Consider the following 19,820-nt stretch of genomic DNA (forward strand, 5'->3'; position numbering starts at 1 on the left):
AGTTCTTGACCTTTCATTTAACCTCAGTGGTTAGGGACCGTGGCAGGACGACTGTCCCGCTTTGACTCTGGGGTTTGCGGTTCTGGCCCTCTGTCTTATATGGTGCGGCAACGGAGCTGATGTTTCTCTCTCACTGACTGCTGACCGTCTACACCTAGCATTCAGTCTCTTTGACAGTCCTGGTGAGAAGTTGTATAGTGCAAACAGCTGTATGTGAGATATCCCTCTTCGCTTTAGCCAGCATCACAATATTTCTCTGTCATACACAAGTCAATTGAAATACCTTTATTATCACGGTGAGGCACAGGAGGGCCGCCATTTATCTCCAAACTGCAATGGAGAAAACAGAAAGAAAACAAATTATGCTTGTGAATTATCAAAGGCCTCATATTCAGTGACATCCTGACGAAATGTAAAGCACCTGAGGGACGGAAACCCTATTCTTCTCTGTCTTTCAAACTCTTCTGTAAAATAATGCGATATTCTGGCATCTTGTGCTAGATTCTTCTTTAGGAGGTCATATATGTGAGGTTTTTTTCTACATTTTGACAGAAGCTGTCTATGAGCAAAGCGATTAGAGGTCAGGTAGCCCAGAGCACTTGCACAAGCTGTTCGAACCTAAAATGTAGGTAGGGAGAAAGTATTTTATTTTAGTTTTATAATCCTATGAATGTAATTTTAAGCACTTATTTTTATAGATTGGGAAACACTGAATTTACATAAGCTAATTAAACATTACCTCTCCATCTTCTGATTCCAGATTGGCAGAGAGATGCTCTATAGCACCCATGGTGACAATGGCATCAGTAATACCTGCTCTCATGTGAGCCAGACTAGCAAGTAGTTGTGCTGGAATAAGACAAGATGGAACGTTACACAAGATTATTTTCTCGTTTTATTGATGTACACTATCGTTCAGAAGCTTGGGGTCTGATTTTTTTTATTTTTTATGACTTCTTTGAAAGAAGTCTCGTGTTTACCGAAGCTGCATTTATTTTCTCAAAAACAGTAATATCCTGAAAATACTATAAACATCTGTTTTCTATTTTAATCAATTGTAAAATGTAATTTATACATGTGATCCAAAGCATTTCTCTAGTGTTCAGCGTCACATGATCCTTTAGAAATTATTCTGATATGCTGATTTGCTTATCTTATTATTAGCAATGTTATTAATTTTGTTGTGGAAATCTTAATATTTTTATACATTTATTTGTATAAACATTATACATTAGTTATAAAATATTGTTATGGTCACTTTTGATTAATTAAATCTTAATAACCCCAAACTTTTGAACGGTGATGTACACATCTTTGTATTATTTTTATAAGCAAGTCCTCTCACCTGCAATGACCACAGTGGTGGATTGGTCAGACTGCAATAATTCAACAAGATCCGTGATTCCCCTTGAAATCAAAGTCACTTCATCTGACCCAATAAGTACTCTGGCTAACACAACTATCTGTCAAACACAAGATGTGTTAAAAATTAACTGTTTTGTCAGCTTTTTGCAGGTTTTCATTAAAAGCATACAGTCTGCTAATTTTCTACTATGTTAAATTGTTAGTTGAGAACATACAATGTCTGTGATCACATTAATTTAGAATTTTCTATTATTATTATTATTATTTAAAGTGCCCCTATTACTGTTTTCAAATATTCCCTTTCATCCAGTGCCGTTTGTGAATGTGAACATTCTGCAAAATTGTAAAGTCAAAAGTGCACGATAAAGTTATTGTATCCCATAAGAAACATTCGACTCTGAACCACCTAAAGGAGTCGTTTGTATTTCGAATCCCACTGTGTAACAGTTCTACATCACTAGAAAATACATTATGTATTTTAATGTACATAATGCTCACTTATGTTGTATGTTGTCCACTCGCAAACAACTTGATCCGCCCTCAAACATCATTTTACTCGGAGCTCAATGCGGGATTCACAAAATGCTCTCTCTTGAAAGATGGGCAAGTACCCAGTTTATACAGTTCCCACATGTGCGCCACAATAAATGAGAAATGTACACATGGGTTTGCTGATGGACATACTCATGTTAATGCTGATGGTGAGGAAATACAACTGCAACATCTCAATGTACCTCAAAATAAGAAGCGTATCACTGAGAAACATCCTGCTCGAAATGTACTTGCGATGGAGGTTCGTTTTGAATAACTAGTTCTTCTAGTGTTTCATCATCGGACTCGCGCTCGGATCGAAGTGGTCAAATCGGCGATTAAGAAAGACTGATTCATTCTACTAGTAATTTAAGAATCATTCAAATGTAATGTACAATGAGAACATTAAAGTGTTTGACCTTTGATGCAAGTAAACCTGTTGTAGGAGACCTCCAAAACAAAATTCACGAGTTCACACTTACATCAAATTAAATAGAGAAAGAGTTATGCATATTTGGCGTGCGGTCCGGGGAAGGGCTCCGGGCTCTGAATTTTGGCCCTAGCCCAGAGTATCCCCAGAGGATTGTGTTGATGTCTAAGAGGTTATTAAATCAAAGTGAGGAAATGGGGTGATGGAGGGATGCTAAGAAAAAACAAAAGGAGGTCTTATTGTTGATTAAATTGATTAGCTTAATGAGCTCCACTCATGTTTAAAGGGGGGGTGAAACACTCAGTTTCAGTCAGTGTCATGTCAATCTTGAGTACCTATAGAGTAGCATTGCATCCTGCATATCTCCGAAAAGTTTTTATTTTTTTAATAATTATATAAGAAAGATGCGCTGTTCCGAGTCTTTCCGAAAAAAGCCGAGCGGGTGGGGGCGTGTCGTGTGAGCGGAGCTAAATAATGACGTGTGCAGCAGCGCGCTGTGTGTTGAGTCGAGCGTCATCCCTAACAGCGGAAAAAAACTTTATTCAAAATAAAAATATGGCTTTTAATCAGATACAGCCATACATCTATGATCCGGAATCAGACCCAGAGGCTGCAGTTGAACAGGAGCAGCAGCAAAAACGACTAGAGCAGGACGTCTCTATGTGGTAAGTTACAAGTTATACACTAACTATATAATATGCTTAGCGGCTTGTGTTATTTACATATTTATACTTGAATTATATCGTCGTATTTTTGTCTTTGAAGGTGTACATGTGGGAAGTGCAGTTGTGCACGTGTGTTTGTGTGTTTACGCGTGGTTTGTGTAGACAGTAAGCGGACTAAAAGCAGTCTCACTCACCCTTCTAACGTTGGGACTGCTCCATCCTTCAGCATTAGGCGATTGGGAAAATTCGGCGTCGAGCTGGGCCTTGTGAAACAGTCGGCACCGAAATGCAGCGAACAGATATAAACATTCGCGCAACTCAGTTGCTGATCCGGAAAAGCAAATTACATCCACTGTTGCCTTAACGCGGGGTTTTTGGCGAATCTGTGCAGGACTGTCTTGGTCTGGCAACCAAAAACCCACTTTTTTGGTGACATTGTTATGTGCTATGTGTAATTGTCACCTGTCCAGCATCCTACAAGCCCCGCTTTGATGGGCGTAGGCTGTTGCTTTCGCTCTCTCCCTCGCTCTCTCTCACGCGCTTCCGGTAGAATTGTCCGTAAGGCCCATACAAGGAAATTCCGCCCCCACTAACGTCAATGGGGACGCATGATCTCAAAAAACTTGCCGAAACTTATGACTAACCGGAAGTAGTATTTTTGACAAAGAAATACTCCCATCAAACGTCCACCTTAACTTTTGAAACTTTGTCTATGTTTAGTATGGGATTCCAAGTCTTTAACAGTGTAAAAAGATCAGTATGCATGAAACAGCATTTCACCCCCCCTTTAATTAGGTTTAAATATCTGAACGTGCTCCTCCTGAAATGTGTTAATAATACATCACTTAGGAGCCTTTATAATAAGCATAATTGGGGCACTTTAAATTTTACTTTTGGAGTTTTAAAATCAGAACAAATGTTATGATGTAATGTTGTTAAAAGGTATTCAATACATTATTTGTGTATACACTCTGACTACCTGAAATGCAGCTTTTACTCTTTCGGTCTCGTTGTCAGAATTCAAAAAAGTCTCATATGTCTTCATTGGAATTCCTCCCATTTGTCGAATTGCCTTCTGTTGTGCTTTGTTGTTGTATGCAAACAGGGTTAATGCAAGTCCAGCATCCAGACAAATGTTCTGAAAGAACATTTATACAAATATGGGTAAAACATAGATTTTAAACTAGGTTTAATGTGGTATAAAATTTGAAGTACTTTGTTTTCAACCCTCAGGAGCTCCATGACAATTTCATAAGAGAAGTCCTCCTGTTCCCAAAATTCCCTCTGGAGTTTTTGGTTCCCCATCAGCACACAGGCGAGAGTCTGAGCTACTTGTACCTAATGTGATTTAAAAGCACAATGATGTAATTTCTTGTTTAGGGTGATGGGGGTATAAAATAAAAAACTGAATTCTTGAATTGAATTCTGAATTCTTACCTTGACCTCCAGAGATTCATGGGTTTCTAGAAGCTCTAATAACGTAGGAATAGCCTTTTCTCTGTAAATAATCTTTTGACTGTTTTTATTTGTATTGAGCGCCACTCCTGCAACCACAAAACAAAAAGTTTAATAATTTGTGCTATAACAGAGCCCTTTATAATAATACAAACAACAAGTGGAAGAAGAAGTGTGAGATATTACCAATGCACAAACAACCCAAGGCTTTGATGACACTGAGCAGTGTCTTCAGTGCTGTCCGTGACCCTCGAAGCAAACGCACCAAAGGCGGCACCCCGTTCTCATTGCAAAAGCCATCCTGATGGGTATGACTATCTCGGCTAAGTGCTATCGTCGCTCGGCACCCTGTGAAACAAGATACGTGTAGATAACGTTCACCAGGGGGGTGGATCATTTGCCCAAATGTTCAAAATGTGTAACGATACAAAGGTGCGGACAGTTCTGTCTGAAAAAGACTTTTAGGGAATATCTGTCCTACAAAACGTTTTAACAGACGATCCAGAGGAGATGCGATCCAAACACCTGACTGAAGAGAAAGCACTTTTGGAATCACAGCCTGTAATCGGGTCATAGCTTAACACTAATAGCAATACAAGAGACGGGCCACTCTTGTAAGCGATGTTTACGGAGAAACCCACTGGGGGAATAACATTCCACTTGCATGCCTTCCTGTCTTATGAGTCTAACAGATCGGTGCTGTCTCAAGACAGGAAGTGCTGGCCGCTTACCCGCTGGACCGGACCTGTTCTGTCAGTGACAAGGAGAAGCTTAGGCAGTCAATCTGCTCAGTTTATCCAGTGCCTGTCAACAGGTAGTCAATGGGAAGCTGTTTTTATTGCATTTGGTGCTTCTTCTGTCTGGACGACAGCTTTGCAGCAAGAGTGTTACTTACATTCATGGGTGACTGATTGGTCGGATGGAACTGGGTGATGTCTTTTGGGACGGTGTATAATGAGACCAATTTGTATCTGGCCTTACCCACGTATTGCATTTTGTCTGAAGAGGACAGAAGAAGGTCAAGGATGACAGGATAGCCCATCTGCTGTGCCATGAGTTTCTGTTGCTTCAGAGTTTGTCCGGCCAGGGCCCACAGAGATGTTGCACCCTGTTCCCGCACGTCCAGCTGGAACACCTGAACACAGGGTGAAGTTCAGAAAGAGTTTACTGTGCCATGGGTGGACTTGCAAAAAAAGAATATTACAAAAAGAATATTAAAATGTGAGTATCAAATCAGGCTTTATTTGTGCATCTGTCAATCATCATTGTATTGGATTGCTTTATATGTTTTGCCCCCCACAATAAAAACTACAGTGCTTTGATCATAAAACTAAACATTTAAATAACATCTTACTAAAACATATTTTATTTATATGCATTTTATGTACGTGGTCTGCTATAAGAATATAAATGTCTCATTGATTTGCATTACAAGGTAACAATATATTATGTCTTACTTTTTGGCCATATAAATATCAGCAAAGTTTCATATTTTTGCTCAGTTTTGGGATTAAGGGTGGGTTTTTTTCTTTCAAATATTAGATCCAAATTCTCACTATATCATACTATTTGAGCCATATAAAAACATGCATTTTTTTATTTATTTCCTATTATATTCTGTCTAAAGGTTCAATAAATGTTCAATGAAAAAAACTGTCTAACTATTATTTCATATGTCAGACTTTACAGGGTTAACATTGTAAAATGAATACTATATTGCTCACATCATGAAAGCAATGTTGATGTATTATAATGTTTTTATTTGTATTTACATTTGTATTAAAATTATACTTTTATTCCATGAAATGGACCTCATTACTAAAATCAAAAAACAATATTTAAAAACATATTTTTAGAAAACCATTCAAAGGTTTCTATTCATTATAATAAATATTATTATAATATATAAATATATTCATATTATTTAAAGTAGTGTTTGAAAGTGCTTAAAAAACAATATGCACAATATGGGCTACAATACCCATTTCACTGTTGAAAAATTTTCCTCCTAAGTAACAAAAACATTAAAGTAATTCATCATAAATGCTCACAATAATTTATGTGACTCTACATAGTTTATGCACTAATAAATGCAAGTCACATTTTGAGGGAAATCTTTTTGATGGCATTTTTTCAGAGCCAAAAAGATGCACCATTCCAAATAAACAGAAAACTGCAATACCAGAAAAAAAGCTTTGTATGGATTTACTCTAAGTCATTCTTGCGTTATTAATGTTTAATGTATGTGTCTGCAAAGTGAAGAACAGGCTTAGTTACCCAGAGGCAGTATTGTGCAAAAGAGGTGCGAATAACGTGATAAAGCTGCAATTGCATTACCTTTAAAAGTTGTAAAAGATAGTTAGCAGCCGACTGCCTGAGGAAGCACTGCTGTATGGCAGGATTGTGACTGGCTATTGATTCAAGGGCTGTGGCCGCCTTGACCTTAACAGATATATTCCTCTCTCGCAGGGTTTGCACCAGGGCACCAACCCCTCCTGTCTCACATATGAGCTCCTGGTTCTCCTTGTGTCCTCGAGCCAGCTCTGCAAGGGCCAAGCAAGCCTCTTCCTGCAGTACTTCTGTCAGAAAAAATAAAGCATAAAGGTTTGGAACAACAATGGCATGATTTTTATTTTTGAATGATCTATTATTTTAACAGACATTTGTTCTGATCCATTACTGCATTTTTCCGGAAACACTACCTGAGTTCACAGACAGGAATTCGATGAGATGTGGAACTCCTCCAGCGTGTGCAACAGCGGTTTGGTTGCACGGGCTTTGGACGCATAGTGTACGTATGCACCTGACAGCATTTACTAGCACATCTTGGAGGTCAGAGGTCAGGAGCTTCACTACTAGGGTCACCCCACCCTGTTTTTTGTATAAAATAATAAAAAAATATATATATATATTATATATATATATATATATATATATATATATATTGCCATCACAGGAATAAATGTGACCCTGGACTACAAAATCAGTCATAAGTTTCATGGGTATTTTGGGTATATTCACCAATACATTTTAAAATGATCGATTTTTACTTAAAGTTACACTGTGTAACTTTTTTAGTTTATTCTTAGCTAAAACATTTACTTCTTTAAAAAATATATGTGCTCATTAATGTATATTTACTTCTTTCAAGTAATAAAGTATTCTCGTAAGTTTATAATATGCCATTGAAAATACATACGGGTGAGGGGTTCGAACGCCGGTCGCCATGTTGCCCCTCCATCTTGAAAGTACATTAGCCAAAGAGGGACATTTCCATAAATTCAAACTTCGCCTTTCGCGTTTAAACACTCGATGGCACCTTGTCGAATGTGAAGAGGGGGATTGCCATGTTAATCTTGGAATAAACTGGCCACCGTAGGAGTTAAAACGAAATCGGAATTGAGAGGAAAAGAAACTTATATTCACTGGATGGTCATATACCTTTTCACTGCTAGATGGGGGAAAATATTACACAGTGTTGCTTTAATGCCAAAAATCATTAGGTTATTAAGTAAAGATCATGTCCCATGAAGATCTTTTGTAAATTTCCTACTGTAAATGTATATAAACTAAATATATTATAAGTAGTTAAATGCATTTTTATGGACTTCATTTGGACAACTTTAAAGGCAATTTTCTCAATATTTCTGCACCCTCATATTCCAGATTTTCCGTCCTATCCTAACAAACTATACATCAATGAAAAGCTTATTTATTCAACTGAGGATGTATAAATCTCAATAAAAAAAAAAAAAAATTGTTTTACCCTTATGACTGGTTTTGAGGTCCAGGGTCACAAATTACATTATAAAACAGTTATTTTAAAATGTAATAATATTTCATTGTTTTTACTGTATTTTTGATCAAATGCAGCCTTGGTAAGCAGAGTACACTTCAGAAACATTAATATATTAATACACTTCATTATCCAAACTTTTCACCACCAATGCATACGTTTAGGAACTTTAGATGTGAACGGATAGCATAAAAAGTATCTTGGCTCACCAGCTGAGCAATGAGGCTTTGGTGCTGCTCGCTGTGTCCAGCCAGATCTGCTAGTAAAACCGCACAGCGAGAGTGCAGCTCAGGCTGATGGCCACTGAGGAGCTTGATCACCACCGGTACGGCACCATGATGCACCAGATCTTCACAGACTTCCGCATTCTCTGACATTTGACACAGCACAGCTGTAGCCATGCACTGCACAACCTGTCTGTCTGAACCAAGGAGGCCCACCAGCACTGGAATATCTCCTGCAGTGGAGTGACTAATATTAGGCAGGAACATAATGCAGTCATCTAAAGGCCACTTCACATTGCAACGACAAATGGCGACCAATGTGGACAATCACCAGATTACAGTATGTCACCTCTCAGACATTCCATGTCCCAACAAACACCACTTCAACACATTCAACCGTAAGCTGACCAACGCCAGAGGTAACACACTGATCCAACAAAACCTGACAAAGTCTCAGTTGCTGTTGGATGCTGTCTGTCAGTGCAGTGTGAATTGGGCTTAACATTTTCCATTCTTATATCCCAGTGGCTATCAACTGGTTTTTGCTTCAGAAACCAGATATTTTTCAAGTGCCAAATACACAGTGCCAATGTTGTTTATCTTACGAAGGTGTAAAAAAAGAGCTTAAAGGGTTATTAGTTCACCCAAAATTATTAATTATGTTATTAATTACTCACCCTCATGTCGCTCCAAACCCATGTGACTTTTCTTCATATTTGGAAAACAAAACGTTCTTCATTTGTGTTCCAAAGACGAACAAGTCATTTGGAATGACATGAGGGTAAGTAATTAATGATAGAATTTTAGTTTTTAGGCTAATTATCCCTTTAATCCCTTTTGTGTTAGGTTGCTGAATATGAGAAATATTAACTATGAAATATTCATTTTGAGATATTAACACGTAGCTCTTTTTTCCTGATGTCAGAACTAGGAGTGTAACCATTTTTTAACAAATTAAAAGAAAAATCTAACTCATATGAGTCACATTTAGGTTTAGTTTTTTTTTAAGTTATTTGTTTAAAATATATATTCATTAAGCTTTGTGTTAGAATTACATTTGTCGTCTTCATGCCATACATACATTTAAAACATTTTAAATAGTGTATTACATCACAATATATAATAATGCATTTAATTTTTTTTTAACAATAATTAATAAACTTGGACGCTCAAATATATGACCTTCTGGGTGTGCCATTTTTGAAGCACCATTGTCATATCTAATGCTATATTAAATCTGTCTAAACATTAATTTTGGGTAAACTATACATATTATACATAACCCTATCCACAATAAATGTTGCATTTTTGTATTGTGTGATATATTGTGTCATGAATCATGATTGTTACACCCCTAGTCGGAACAGACTTATGACCCATTTTTGGGCCACAACCTACCAGTTGAGAACCATTGTTGTAACATTTAGCATTGTAACATGATTTATTATTACACAAACATAAAGCAACAACTATACAAAGTTATATAGGCCTATCAAATGGTATAAAATAAGTTGCCGTCTTAAATTTACAAGATAATCAAGTCTATATGTATCTACCTGCTTCCATTATGTCTTCACAGGCGGACTCAGTGTTTACACAAAGAGCCTCAAGACACCTCAGGGCCATCTCCAACCGCCTGGGGTCCTCACTCTGGATCATTTCTGGCGAAAAAAGATGGGGATCAGGTAAATCATTAGCACAATCACACATTTAAAATATAGATATACACATTTAATTAATTATTTGGCCCTATTCATTTAAATAAATATTTTGCTATACGCATCTACAATGTGAAATATGGTAATGATAAAGAATGAGGTGTGTTAAAACTTATTTGTAAGTTTTAACACACAGTTTTTTTTCTCTGGTTGTGTGTTGACTGGCGAGAGGGCGGGGCAACCTGTCACTCAAATAAGATCACAGCAATGGCAAACCACAACCATCCAATCAGTTCCCAATGTAAAAAAATCAAGTCCTACCCTACATTCTTTCACCCTACATTTCTTGTTCAAGAAGCCATTTCACCCGGATATACGTCACAATAGGGAAGAAAAGTCTATAGAAACTTTATAAAATCACTTTAATGCATGATATTATACATATTTCTACATTTAATAACAGTATGACTGGTGGAAATTTGGAAGACACATTTTAAAACTGCTACAAAACCCACAGTCTTATTAATTTCAAAACTGTACACAAAATATATTGTACTCCATACAAGCGACACTTGGTGAAACTCATCAAATCGTAATTGCTGTGCGTTATACTTATTTAAAGGTACATTTTTGCAAATTTCTGGAAACGTACAAACCTGCTTCCAAAAAGTTAGCACACTGTACAAATTGTGAATAAAAATGATGTAGAAGTTCCAATATTTTATTCAGAATACAACACAGATGACAAATGATTAAACTGAGAAAATGTATAATTTTAAGGGAAAGATAAGTTGATTTTAAATTTCATGGCATCAACACGTCTCAAAAAAGTTGGGACAATGACATGTTTACCACTGTGTGGCATCCCCTCTTCTTTTTATAACTTAACAAGTTGCTCAAGTTTAGTAATAGGAATGTTGTCCCATTCTTGTCTAATACAGGCTTCTAGTTGCTCAACTGTCTTAGGTCTTTGTTGCATCTTCCTTCCTTTTTATGATGCGCCAAATGTTTTCTACGGGTGAAAAACATGGACTGCAGGCTGGCCATTTCAGTACCCGGATCCTTCTTCTACGCAGTCAATGCCAGACCACATACTGCATCAATTACATGTTGGAAAATGCAAGGTCTTCCCTGAAAGAGACGACGTCTGGATGGGAGCATATGTTACATACCTTTCAGCATTGATGGTGCCTTTCCAGATGTGTAAGCTGCCCATGCCACACACACTCATGTAACCCCATACCATCAGAGATGCAGGCTTCTGAACTGAGCGCTGATAACAACTTGGGTTGTCCTTGTCCTCTTTAATCCGGATGACATGGCGTCACAGTTTTCACAAAAGAACTTCAAATTTTGATTTGTCTGACCCAGAACAGTTTTCCATAGTCCATTTTAAAGGAGCCTTGGTCCAAAGAAAACACCTGCGCTTCTGGATTATGTTTAGATATGGCTTTTTTTTTTACCTAAAGAGTTTTAGCCGTCAACAGCGAATGGCACGGTGGATTGTGTTCACAGACAATGTTTTCTGGAAGTATTCCTGAGCCCATGTTGTGATTTCCATCACAGTAGCATTCTTGCATGTGATGCAGTGCCGTCTAAGGGCCAGAAGATCACAGGCATCCAGTAGGGTTTTCCGGCCTTGAGCCTAACGTACAGAGATTGTTACAGATTCTCTGAATCTATATTATGCACTGTAGATGATGATAACTTCAAACTCTTTGCATTTTTTCTCAGAGAAATTCCTTTCTGATATTGCTGTACTATTTTTCGCCGCAGCATGGGGGAATTGGTGATCCTCTGCCCATCTTGACTTCTGAGAGACACTGCCACTCTCATGTTGCCAATTGATCTAAAAAGTTGCAAATTAGTCCTCCAGCTGTTCCTTATATATACATTTAACTTTTCCGGCCTCTAATTGCGACCTGTCCCAAAAATTTTGGAATGTGTAGCTCTCATGAAATCCAAAATGAGCCAATATTTGGCATGACATTTCAAAATGTCTCACTTTCAACATTTGATATGTTATCTATATTCTATTTACAATACAATATAAGTTTATGAGATTTGTAAATTATTGCATTCCTTTTTATGCACAATTTGTCCAGTGTCACAACTTGTTTGGAATCGGGTTTGTACTTCAAGTGCTAAACTTCAAATAGTTTGGCCTGGATCATTCGTTGCTCACTGCTGCTGCTAAAAAAAAACAATATTACAGCAATGGTTTACACCTGACATGGACCTTAAATGCTGCAGCACTGTGAAGATTAATGGGGCTGGAATACATAAGGTTACCTATTGGAGTAATATAGCCCATAAAAGTAATTTTTAAATTGGTTTGTCAATGTGATAATCTGCTGTCATGGTTTACTTTACTTGTATGTTCCTTTAAATTTTCCCTTAAGTGTTATTTACTGTACTTATGTGTTTATGTTTAGTTTATGCTATTTTTAATATTTTTAATTATGTTATTCTAGCTTTGTAATTTATACATTTTTCTCAAATAATACAAATAAAAATAATAATAAAATAAAATAAAAATCACAAAAATCTGCTACCATATCATACCGACAAGAATCTTCCACACAGGAAGCCCATCCAAGTTCAGCTGAATGAGGTGTCTAAGGACATTTGTGTGAAAATAAAGTGCTGCCAGGTGGACAGCGTTGTTGCCTTTACTGTCTTCTTCTCTCCAGTTTGCCCCAGTGGACAACAGGACGTCCAGAGCTTCCAATGAACCAGAGGTCGCTGACAATAAGAGCGGTGAACGACCATACCTGTAAAATACACATCATCATGCATCTCTAAAAAAAACTGTTTCTGATCATTATAATGAAAGAACCCCTATTAACTATATGCATACACTTCTGTTTAATATTATTTTGTCAGTGAGATTGAAAGAAAATTATTCATTTATTCAACAAGGATATTCAATCCGGTGGTTTACTGAAACTTTGCAATCTGGAAACCATATGCACGCACGCTTTATTGCATTGTCTTTTGTTGTTTTAATAGAAAAACATTCAAGTAATGTGGAATTTAACTGTTTACATTTTTTTTTAGAGAAGTTTCACATTTTTTCATTACCTAGTCTATATGAAATAGCCTATAATAAATAATGCAACTAGATAAGATAGAATAAACCATGCGTATGGGTCGACACATTGTCTTGATTTGTGCTCATGTGTGAAAGTGCAACAATTTTGATGTAATGTAAAAATACATTTCTCAAATGACAATTATTGTGATTAAAATTTTTGAGCCAAACAACCAGGATTATCATTGCAGTAAAAATGCATTTTCTAAAACTAAAAAGCACATTTGACAAAGGACTAGAACTGAGACTAATTTTTTTTTTTAAATAGATGGCGGAATAAAAATATACATAAATATACACATCTTTGCAATCAATCTATTGCTAAAATATATCACATACTCAGCAGAGGTTTTTATCTCCAGTAAGGTAGGGTCTTTCCTGCATAGAGCTTGAATACATGCAGCCTGGCCATAGAAGGCTGCAAAATGAATAGCCATCCAGCCTCTCTTATCCACAAGTTTGTAGTCTGCTCGCAGTGCCAGAAGACAGTTTAAGGATTCAAGGGAGCCACATTGTGCAGTGAGGTGTATTGGTGCGAGCCCTAAAAGGAGGGGAAATAAGTTACCCATGGCATCTGTACACACACTATTCTAGGTTTTATATCACTGATGCCAAACATCAACTTCATCAGTTTAGCTTTTTGAAGTGATCTTGTACTGTCACTTAATAAAGCTGTTACACTTTATTTTGGTCGGTCCCCTTTAAATATTCTGTTGACTATAATGTAGAGCCTACATGTCAACTAACTCTCATTAGAATATTAGTAGACTGTTAGGGTTAGTAAAATAAGCTGATATGTACTTGCAAATGTACTTATATTCAGTAAAATAGCTGTTGGGGAGCATCACAATAAAGATTTAGCAGATACTAAGCAGACAGGTTGCTAATACTACAATGGCTGCTAGGCATGTAGGTGAAATGTTACTTATAGTCAAGAGAATGTCTAAAGTGGACCATAAAGTAATAAATAATCAGGTGGAAGCTAGATATTTCACTTTATAATGTTACATGTGGATATTTTCTTACAAAAGCCCATAAATTTGCTTCAGACAGCCATTATTAACTCTGTTTATTATGGGTGGATGCACTTTTTGAGCTTCAAACTTGTGAGCCCTGTTCACTGTCATTATTAAGCTTGTTGGAAGAGCCAGGATATTTATTATTATACTGTAACTCAGATTGTGTTCGTCAGAAAGAACAACGTCATATACACCTAGGGTGGCTTTAGGGTGAGTAAATCATGGGCTAATTTTCATTTTAAAGTAAACTAATCTTTTAATAAATAAAACTGATTATTATATCAAATTAAATATTAATATTGGTTACATCTGTTTTTGTCTCTTTCAGGAGTTTCCAGAATAAGACCCTTACCAGCTCCTTCTATAAATGGACCTCCAACACCTTGTTTTCCTGCCAATTAAAAAAAAAAATACTGTAAGAATATGTGGAAATGTCTAAGCTTTTAACCGCAGCTGCACATTAGTAGAGTCTGATGTGCTGACCTGTGTTAGTGAATCTCTCACTTCGTGTCTGGTTGAGATTGATTCCTGCTGCAGCGAGCTGAAGGATGATGTGTGATTGGTTGTTGGCTGCAGCGTGATGAAGCAGAGAGAGACCCTGCTCATCAAGAGCATGCAGGTGGGATGCCGGGTTCTTGCGACTTAGCGAGTGAAACGCTGCACACAGTCCTCTCTCTGCAGCTGATTTCAGCCCAAATGCCACATTCTGAGTTGCAAACACATTTTGATGTTTAAATACTGAGTGTGTATGTACATGGAGGTACTCTGAAACCTATTTATTGTCATGTATCACCTTGCACTTTATAGCTTTTGTGCAACCAAATGTTTTCTTGAACTGCTCGTGTAGCTCAATGTCCGTCAAGGGCAGTCTCTTCCCTTTGAGGGTTTTGATGGAAGCGTTTAAAGCCCCCCACCACTGAACCATGTTGTGTTGGGGATAAAGTGATTCTAACTCAATGGAGATTACATTATAGCTGCAAAACACCAATGCAAGTTAGATACTGCTGCATTTATATACTTTTCTCTTCATTATTGCAACCAATTTGTGACAGAAGTGCTGACCTTTTCCCTTCAATCTCACTGAGTGGAATTGGAAACTGTGTTTTGTAAGAGTCCTGACGAAGCAACTCATACAGGTAATTGGCTGCTTGAGTTTCCAGAGTTTTGAAAGCCACCTACACAAGAAAAGGAAAAAATATATGATATCAATTTAATACCGTAAACCAGACGTCTTCAAGCCTGCTCCTGGGTCCCCACTGCCTGCCAAGTTTATTTCCAGCCTGCTTCAGCACACCTGCCTGTGTATTTTCAAGAATTGATCCTAAAGGGCTTGATTAGCTTCACATGTCTTTGATTGATTAGGGTTGGAGCAGGATTGAAGACCTCTGCCTTAAACATCTATGTAATTCCCTAAAGCTTGGAACTTACTCTGCAAGAAGAAAGAAATTTGTTTGTTTTCTCGAGGTGGCAAGAACAAGAACAAAGTTCTTTCTGGCAGTACATTCCATACTTCACGAGAAAAGCAGGTGCCGATCATCTGTTTCTCCGCATTGACCACGCCCAGTTTAAATGGATGACCAATCACTCGGTTCTCGGACACCCGCAAGAAAAAAGTTCTGCTCAGGCGATGTGTCGAGAACAAGCAGCGAGAACTCCCAAACCAGGGCTGCGAGAACAAATCGCAGCCCTGGGAGCGAGAACTTTTTTCTCTGTTCTTGCGGAGTATGTTGCAGCCTTAACATACATATCAACATCTGATACTTTTCAAATTAAATATTTATTTCACCTAACAATACAGAAATTAATTTATATTACAAGGTAATGATATATTTAAAGGGTTAGTTGTCCACCCAAAAGTGAAAATTAGCCCATGATTTAATCACCCTCAAGTCATCCTAAGTGTATAATTTTCTTTCAGACAAATACAATCTATATAAAATCTATATTTATATTCAAAAAATGTCCTGGCTAATCCAAGCTTTATAATGGCAGCGACTGTTCTGTTCTTGAACCATTTTCATTTTTGGTTGAACTAACCCTTCATTTGTAGCCTACTGATGATTTTAAATTTATTATAATTAAAATTAGTTGCATATATGCGATATGAAATATTATTATTACTTGATTCTTATTATCGCTATATTTATTTGCATATATGCAAATAAATAGAATAACAATAATTATTATTCTATTTAATATTGACTACATGCAATTAAATATTATTATTATTATTATTATTATTATTATTATTATTATTCCTCTGGTTTCATAGACAAGGCTTAAGTCTAGTCCCAGACTAAAATGCATGTCTGAGGTGTTACTTGTACTGGCATATCTTAAAATATGTCGGTGCTAAGGGTGTAACAATATATCACGTCACAATATATCACAGTATAAAAATGCAATATGTGTCATGGATAGTGACAATATTCAAGTTCACAGAGTTTTAATTTAGTGTCAGTACTAGATTATATATAATGTTGAATATAATGTATAATAATGCAATGGGGGAATATTTGTGGGTCCTGATAATTTATTAATATACTGTAACTCCGACTCATGTCTTGTTACCAGTAAAAAGTGGCCTGCATAATTTTAAAGCTACACTGTGTAACTTTTTTAGTTTATTCTTAGCTAAAAACACTTAGTTCTTTCAAAAATATGTGCTCATTAATGTACCGTATATTTACTTCTTTCAAATAATAAAGTATTCTCGTAAGTTTATAATATGGCATTGAAAATACATACGGGATGAGGGGTTAGAATGCCGGCCGCCATGTTGCCGCTCCATCTTGAAAGTACATTAGCCAAAGAGGGACATACCCGTAAATTCAAGCTTCGCCTTTCGCGTTTTAACACTCGATGGCACCGTGTCGAATGTGAAGAGGGGGATTGCCATGTTAATCTTGGACTAAATTGGCCACCGTAGGAGTTAAAACGAAATCAGAATGTAGAGGAACAGAAACTCACTGGATGGTCATATACCTTTTCACCGCTAGATGGGGGAAAATATCACACAGTGTTGCTTTAAATATATCTAGTCAGTGACAGAGTACAAGCATCTTTTCACCTTCATATTTTTATTCTGGTGTCACCATTGTCTTGTGCTTTAGGGTACCAACATTTGGTCCAAGCCTTACTATTACTATTAATTTAGATAAAGCCTAATCCTGGCTTTATCTAAACCCTGTTTGTGAAACCAGGCCGTAATGTCATATTTATTATTTACTTATAAACAAACAATTAAATAAATTCTAGGGGATTCCATAAACTGTGCATTTTTTTAAAAAAACTGAAACGGCCCTAGACTCATATCTCACCTTCGTTTCCTCAGTGATGTCATCAAGAGGAGGAGTGCCCACATCAAATTCAATCCCTCCGTGAAGGTGAAAATACTGATCTTGCTTTTGTGGAAAGTGCTTGCAGGCAAATTCTGGTCCGAGAAGATGTGGAGGAACCTCTCTTTCTGTTTTCAGCTGGTCATCTTTAAGCAAAAAAGATAGTCTTTAACCAATGTCAGTGCATTCACATATTTATCAGGCATGGCAGTGATGGCAATCAAAACAAAAGGCAAACCTGACAAAGGTGGGAGCATTTGAGACAGATTAGGAATTAACATCTTTTTCCTCAAAGATATCAGCAAGGGCACCAGGAACGTGATGAGTTTCAGGTAGGCGAGGTCTCTGGAGACTTCTGCATTCCTCTCAAGGTGCTTTCTTACCGGGATAATGTGGTCAGACAGTCTTTTCTGTAGCCTCTGGTAGGTGGCCAGATCAATGTTGTCCTCTGTGAGTCGGACCGCATTGGACAGGCTGTGAGAACCCTCAAACACAAAGAGATTTTGGTGCTGGCGGACAGAGGTCAGGTAGGCGCTCATCTTGATCAGGATGCTTTCTGAGTATTGTGAGAAGAGATTCTCCTCGTCTGCGCTGTTGGGTTCATAGGTTGGGTCTACATCTACGTTCTCCTTATAAATGTCCTGATAACATGGATCATCTGAGATGTCTGTTAAACCTAGTGAGAGAAGATCACATTATTTTAGTATCACTGCAATGCCATTATAGTTTTTATTCAAATTTCAGAAATATTTGAATACTTCGGATGCAAAAACCTCTAAGTACATCTGCCATTTTTCTTTTTCAGTAATTCACACTTACATCAAATTAAATAGAGTAAAGATTACAGCGTTACGTTTTTGTCGTGCTGATGGCTGGCTCGGAATTTGGCCCGAACCCAGAGTACAACCTTACCAACTTACCATTTTAGTTCTAGATGTATTTAGCTTAATTATGATGGCCAACAAATTACATTATTACTTTCACACCTTACTTTGGCTGTTCTGGATCGAAAGAATTGATGTCTCACCTGCATTTAGGAATTCTTCAAGCACATCTTTCTTTGTTTGAGGTACACCATCTGAATCCACGGCCATGATGGATCTCCATAACTCAGAGAAGCGCATGCGTTTTTCTCTAGAAATGTAACTCCCGTGCCAGAGAGCCTTTATGGTATAGTCTATGTTTATTAGTATCTGACCGACTTTTGTATCGTAATATGCTGGTGGTAACTGGCAAGTGGAGCTCTGGTCATAGTTGGGTACCAGACTGATTACGGGAACTTGGTTAAAACCATATATTCCCACAGTCAGCTCCCTCACAATCTGGTGAACCACTTTGTAATCCAGAGGCAAACCTGAGTCAAAGGGAGCCAGAATTATTATGTTGGGAGCTAAGATGTTCCTCATTTGTCTGATGATGCCGGGAGGTGCATCCACAGGCTGGTTGTGTTCTTCACCACCACTGAGCAGCCAGTTACAAGAGATCAGGCTGAGCAGTTCTTGAAGTTCCCTGCGGTCATATTTCTGCAGTAAAGACTGAGCGTTCAACGCAGCACGAACAGCACTTTCGCTGCTCTGGTCGGATGGGTTCTCCATCAAAACTTCATTCGTTTTGTTTTTCAGATACAGACCATTAATGTTCACCTCAAAAGATTGAGCTGTCCGCTGAAATGTGTGCTTTTGAACAGCGTTGCTCTTAGCAACCAGTCACGCATAGTGACGGTTCTGCAACTCTTCAGATCAACCAATAGATGGTGCTGTTGCACGCTTTCGCGGCTGGCTCATAAATATGGTGGGTCAGTATTTTTATTATTATTATTCAACTAACAGGGACCGTGCACATTAATAAACACACTAAAAACAATATATAGAAAGAAAATATAAAAATTATGATATATGTCCAAAAGCAAGTATGCACGGCATTAGTTTACCTATATAAATCCATCTAACACAGTAACATCAAACTAAGACATCAATTTTCTTTAATAATGGAAGAATGAAATTACTCTTGTTATAAATGATTTTAAAATTTGTTATTTAATTGTTTTTTTATGATATTTTTAAACGTCACTCCTTAAAACGGTTGTAGCAACTCATAATGTAATAACTGCACATTATGTAAAAAGTATTAAATTATTATTGTAATAAAATGTTCATAATGTAATAATTTTCTCAAAATGTAATAAAATGTAATAGTAATCTGGGGGATTTTGTATTGGCAGGGATTTAGATTTTTTTGAATGTAC

The 19,820-nt window shown here is 37.2% G+C and overlaps 1 protein-coding gene across 3 annotated transcripts; it reads right to left on the reverse strand.

Moving 5' to 3' along the window:
* Window positions 1-25: 25 nt before the first annotated feature.
* ankar (ankyrin and armadillo repeat containing) lies at window positions 26-19,279 on the reverse strand. Of its 3 annotated transcripts, XM_067444333.1 has the most exons (23): window positions 18,603-19,279; window positions 17,814-18,251; window positions 17,558-17,721; window positions 15,300-15,412; window positions 15,031-15,211; window positions 14,721-14,943; window positions 14,590-14,628; window positions 13,558-13,759; window positions 12,690-12,898; window positions 10,023-10,127; window positions 8,452-8,699; window positions 7,149-7,317; window positions 6,784-7,025; window positions 5,428-5,581; window positions 4,633-4,794; window positions 4,429-4,535; window positions 4,207-4,329; window positions 3,971-4,129; window positions 1,346-1,463; window positions 740-849; window positions 422-618; window positions 284-330; window positions 26-179 (listed from the first exon to the last, which is right to left on the reverse strand). In XM_067444333.1, exons 1-23 carry the CDS (start codon window positions 19,168-19,170, stop codon window positions 31-33), a joined length of 4,227 nt encoding a protein of 1,408 aa, XP_067300434.1. In that variant the 5' UTR covers window positions 19,171-19,279; the 3' UTR covers window positions 26-30. The 3 variants fall into 3 exon arrangements, with proteins under 3 accessions (XP_067300434.1, XP_067300435.1, XP_067300436.1); XM_067444335.1 differs by lacking the exon at window positions 422-618 and having other exon boundaries at window positions 44-179; XM_067444334.1 differs by lacking the exon at window positions 422-618 and having other exon boundaries at window positions 37-330.
* Between the last annotated feature and the right edge of the window lie 541 nt (window positions 19,280-19,820).

Source organism: Pseudorasbora parva, chromosome 5, assembly GCF_024679245.1.
Source record: "Pseudorasbora parva isolate DD20220531a chromosome 5, ASM2467924v1, whole genome shotgun sequence".
Lineage (NCBI taxonomy): Eukaryota > Metazoa > Chordata > Actinopteri > Cypriniformes > Gobionidae > Pseudorasbora > Pseudorasbora parva.

Coding starts and splice junctions, on each gene's coding strand:
- ankar (XM_067444333.1), bottom strand. CDS start 19,170: ATGGAGAACCCATCCGACCAGAGCAGCGAAAGTGCTGTTCGTGCTGCG. Junction 17,722..17,813: donor AATGCTCCCACCTTTGTCAG/GTTTGCCTTTTG, acceptor TTTTGCTTAAAG/ATGACCAGCTGAAAACAGAA. Junction 12,899..13,557: donor GAGATAAAAACCTCTGCTGA/GTATGTGATATA, acceptor TGTATTTTACAG/GTATGGTCGTTCACCGCTCT.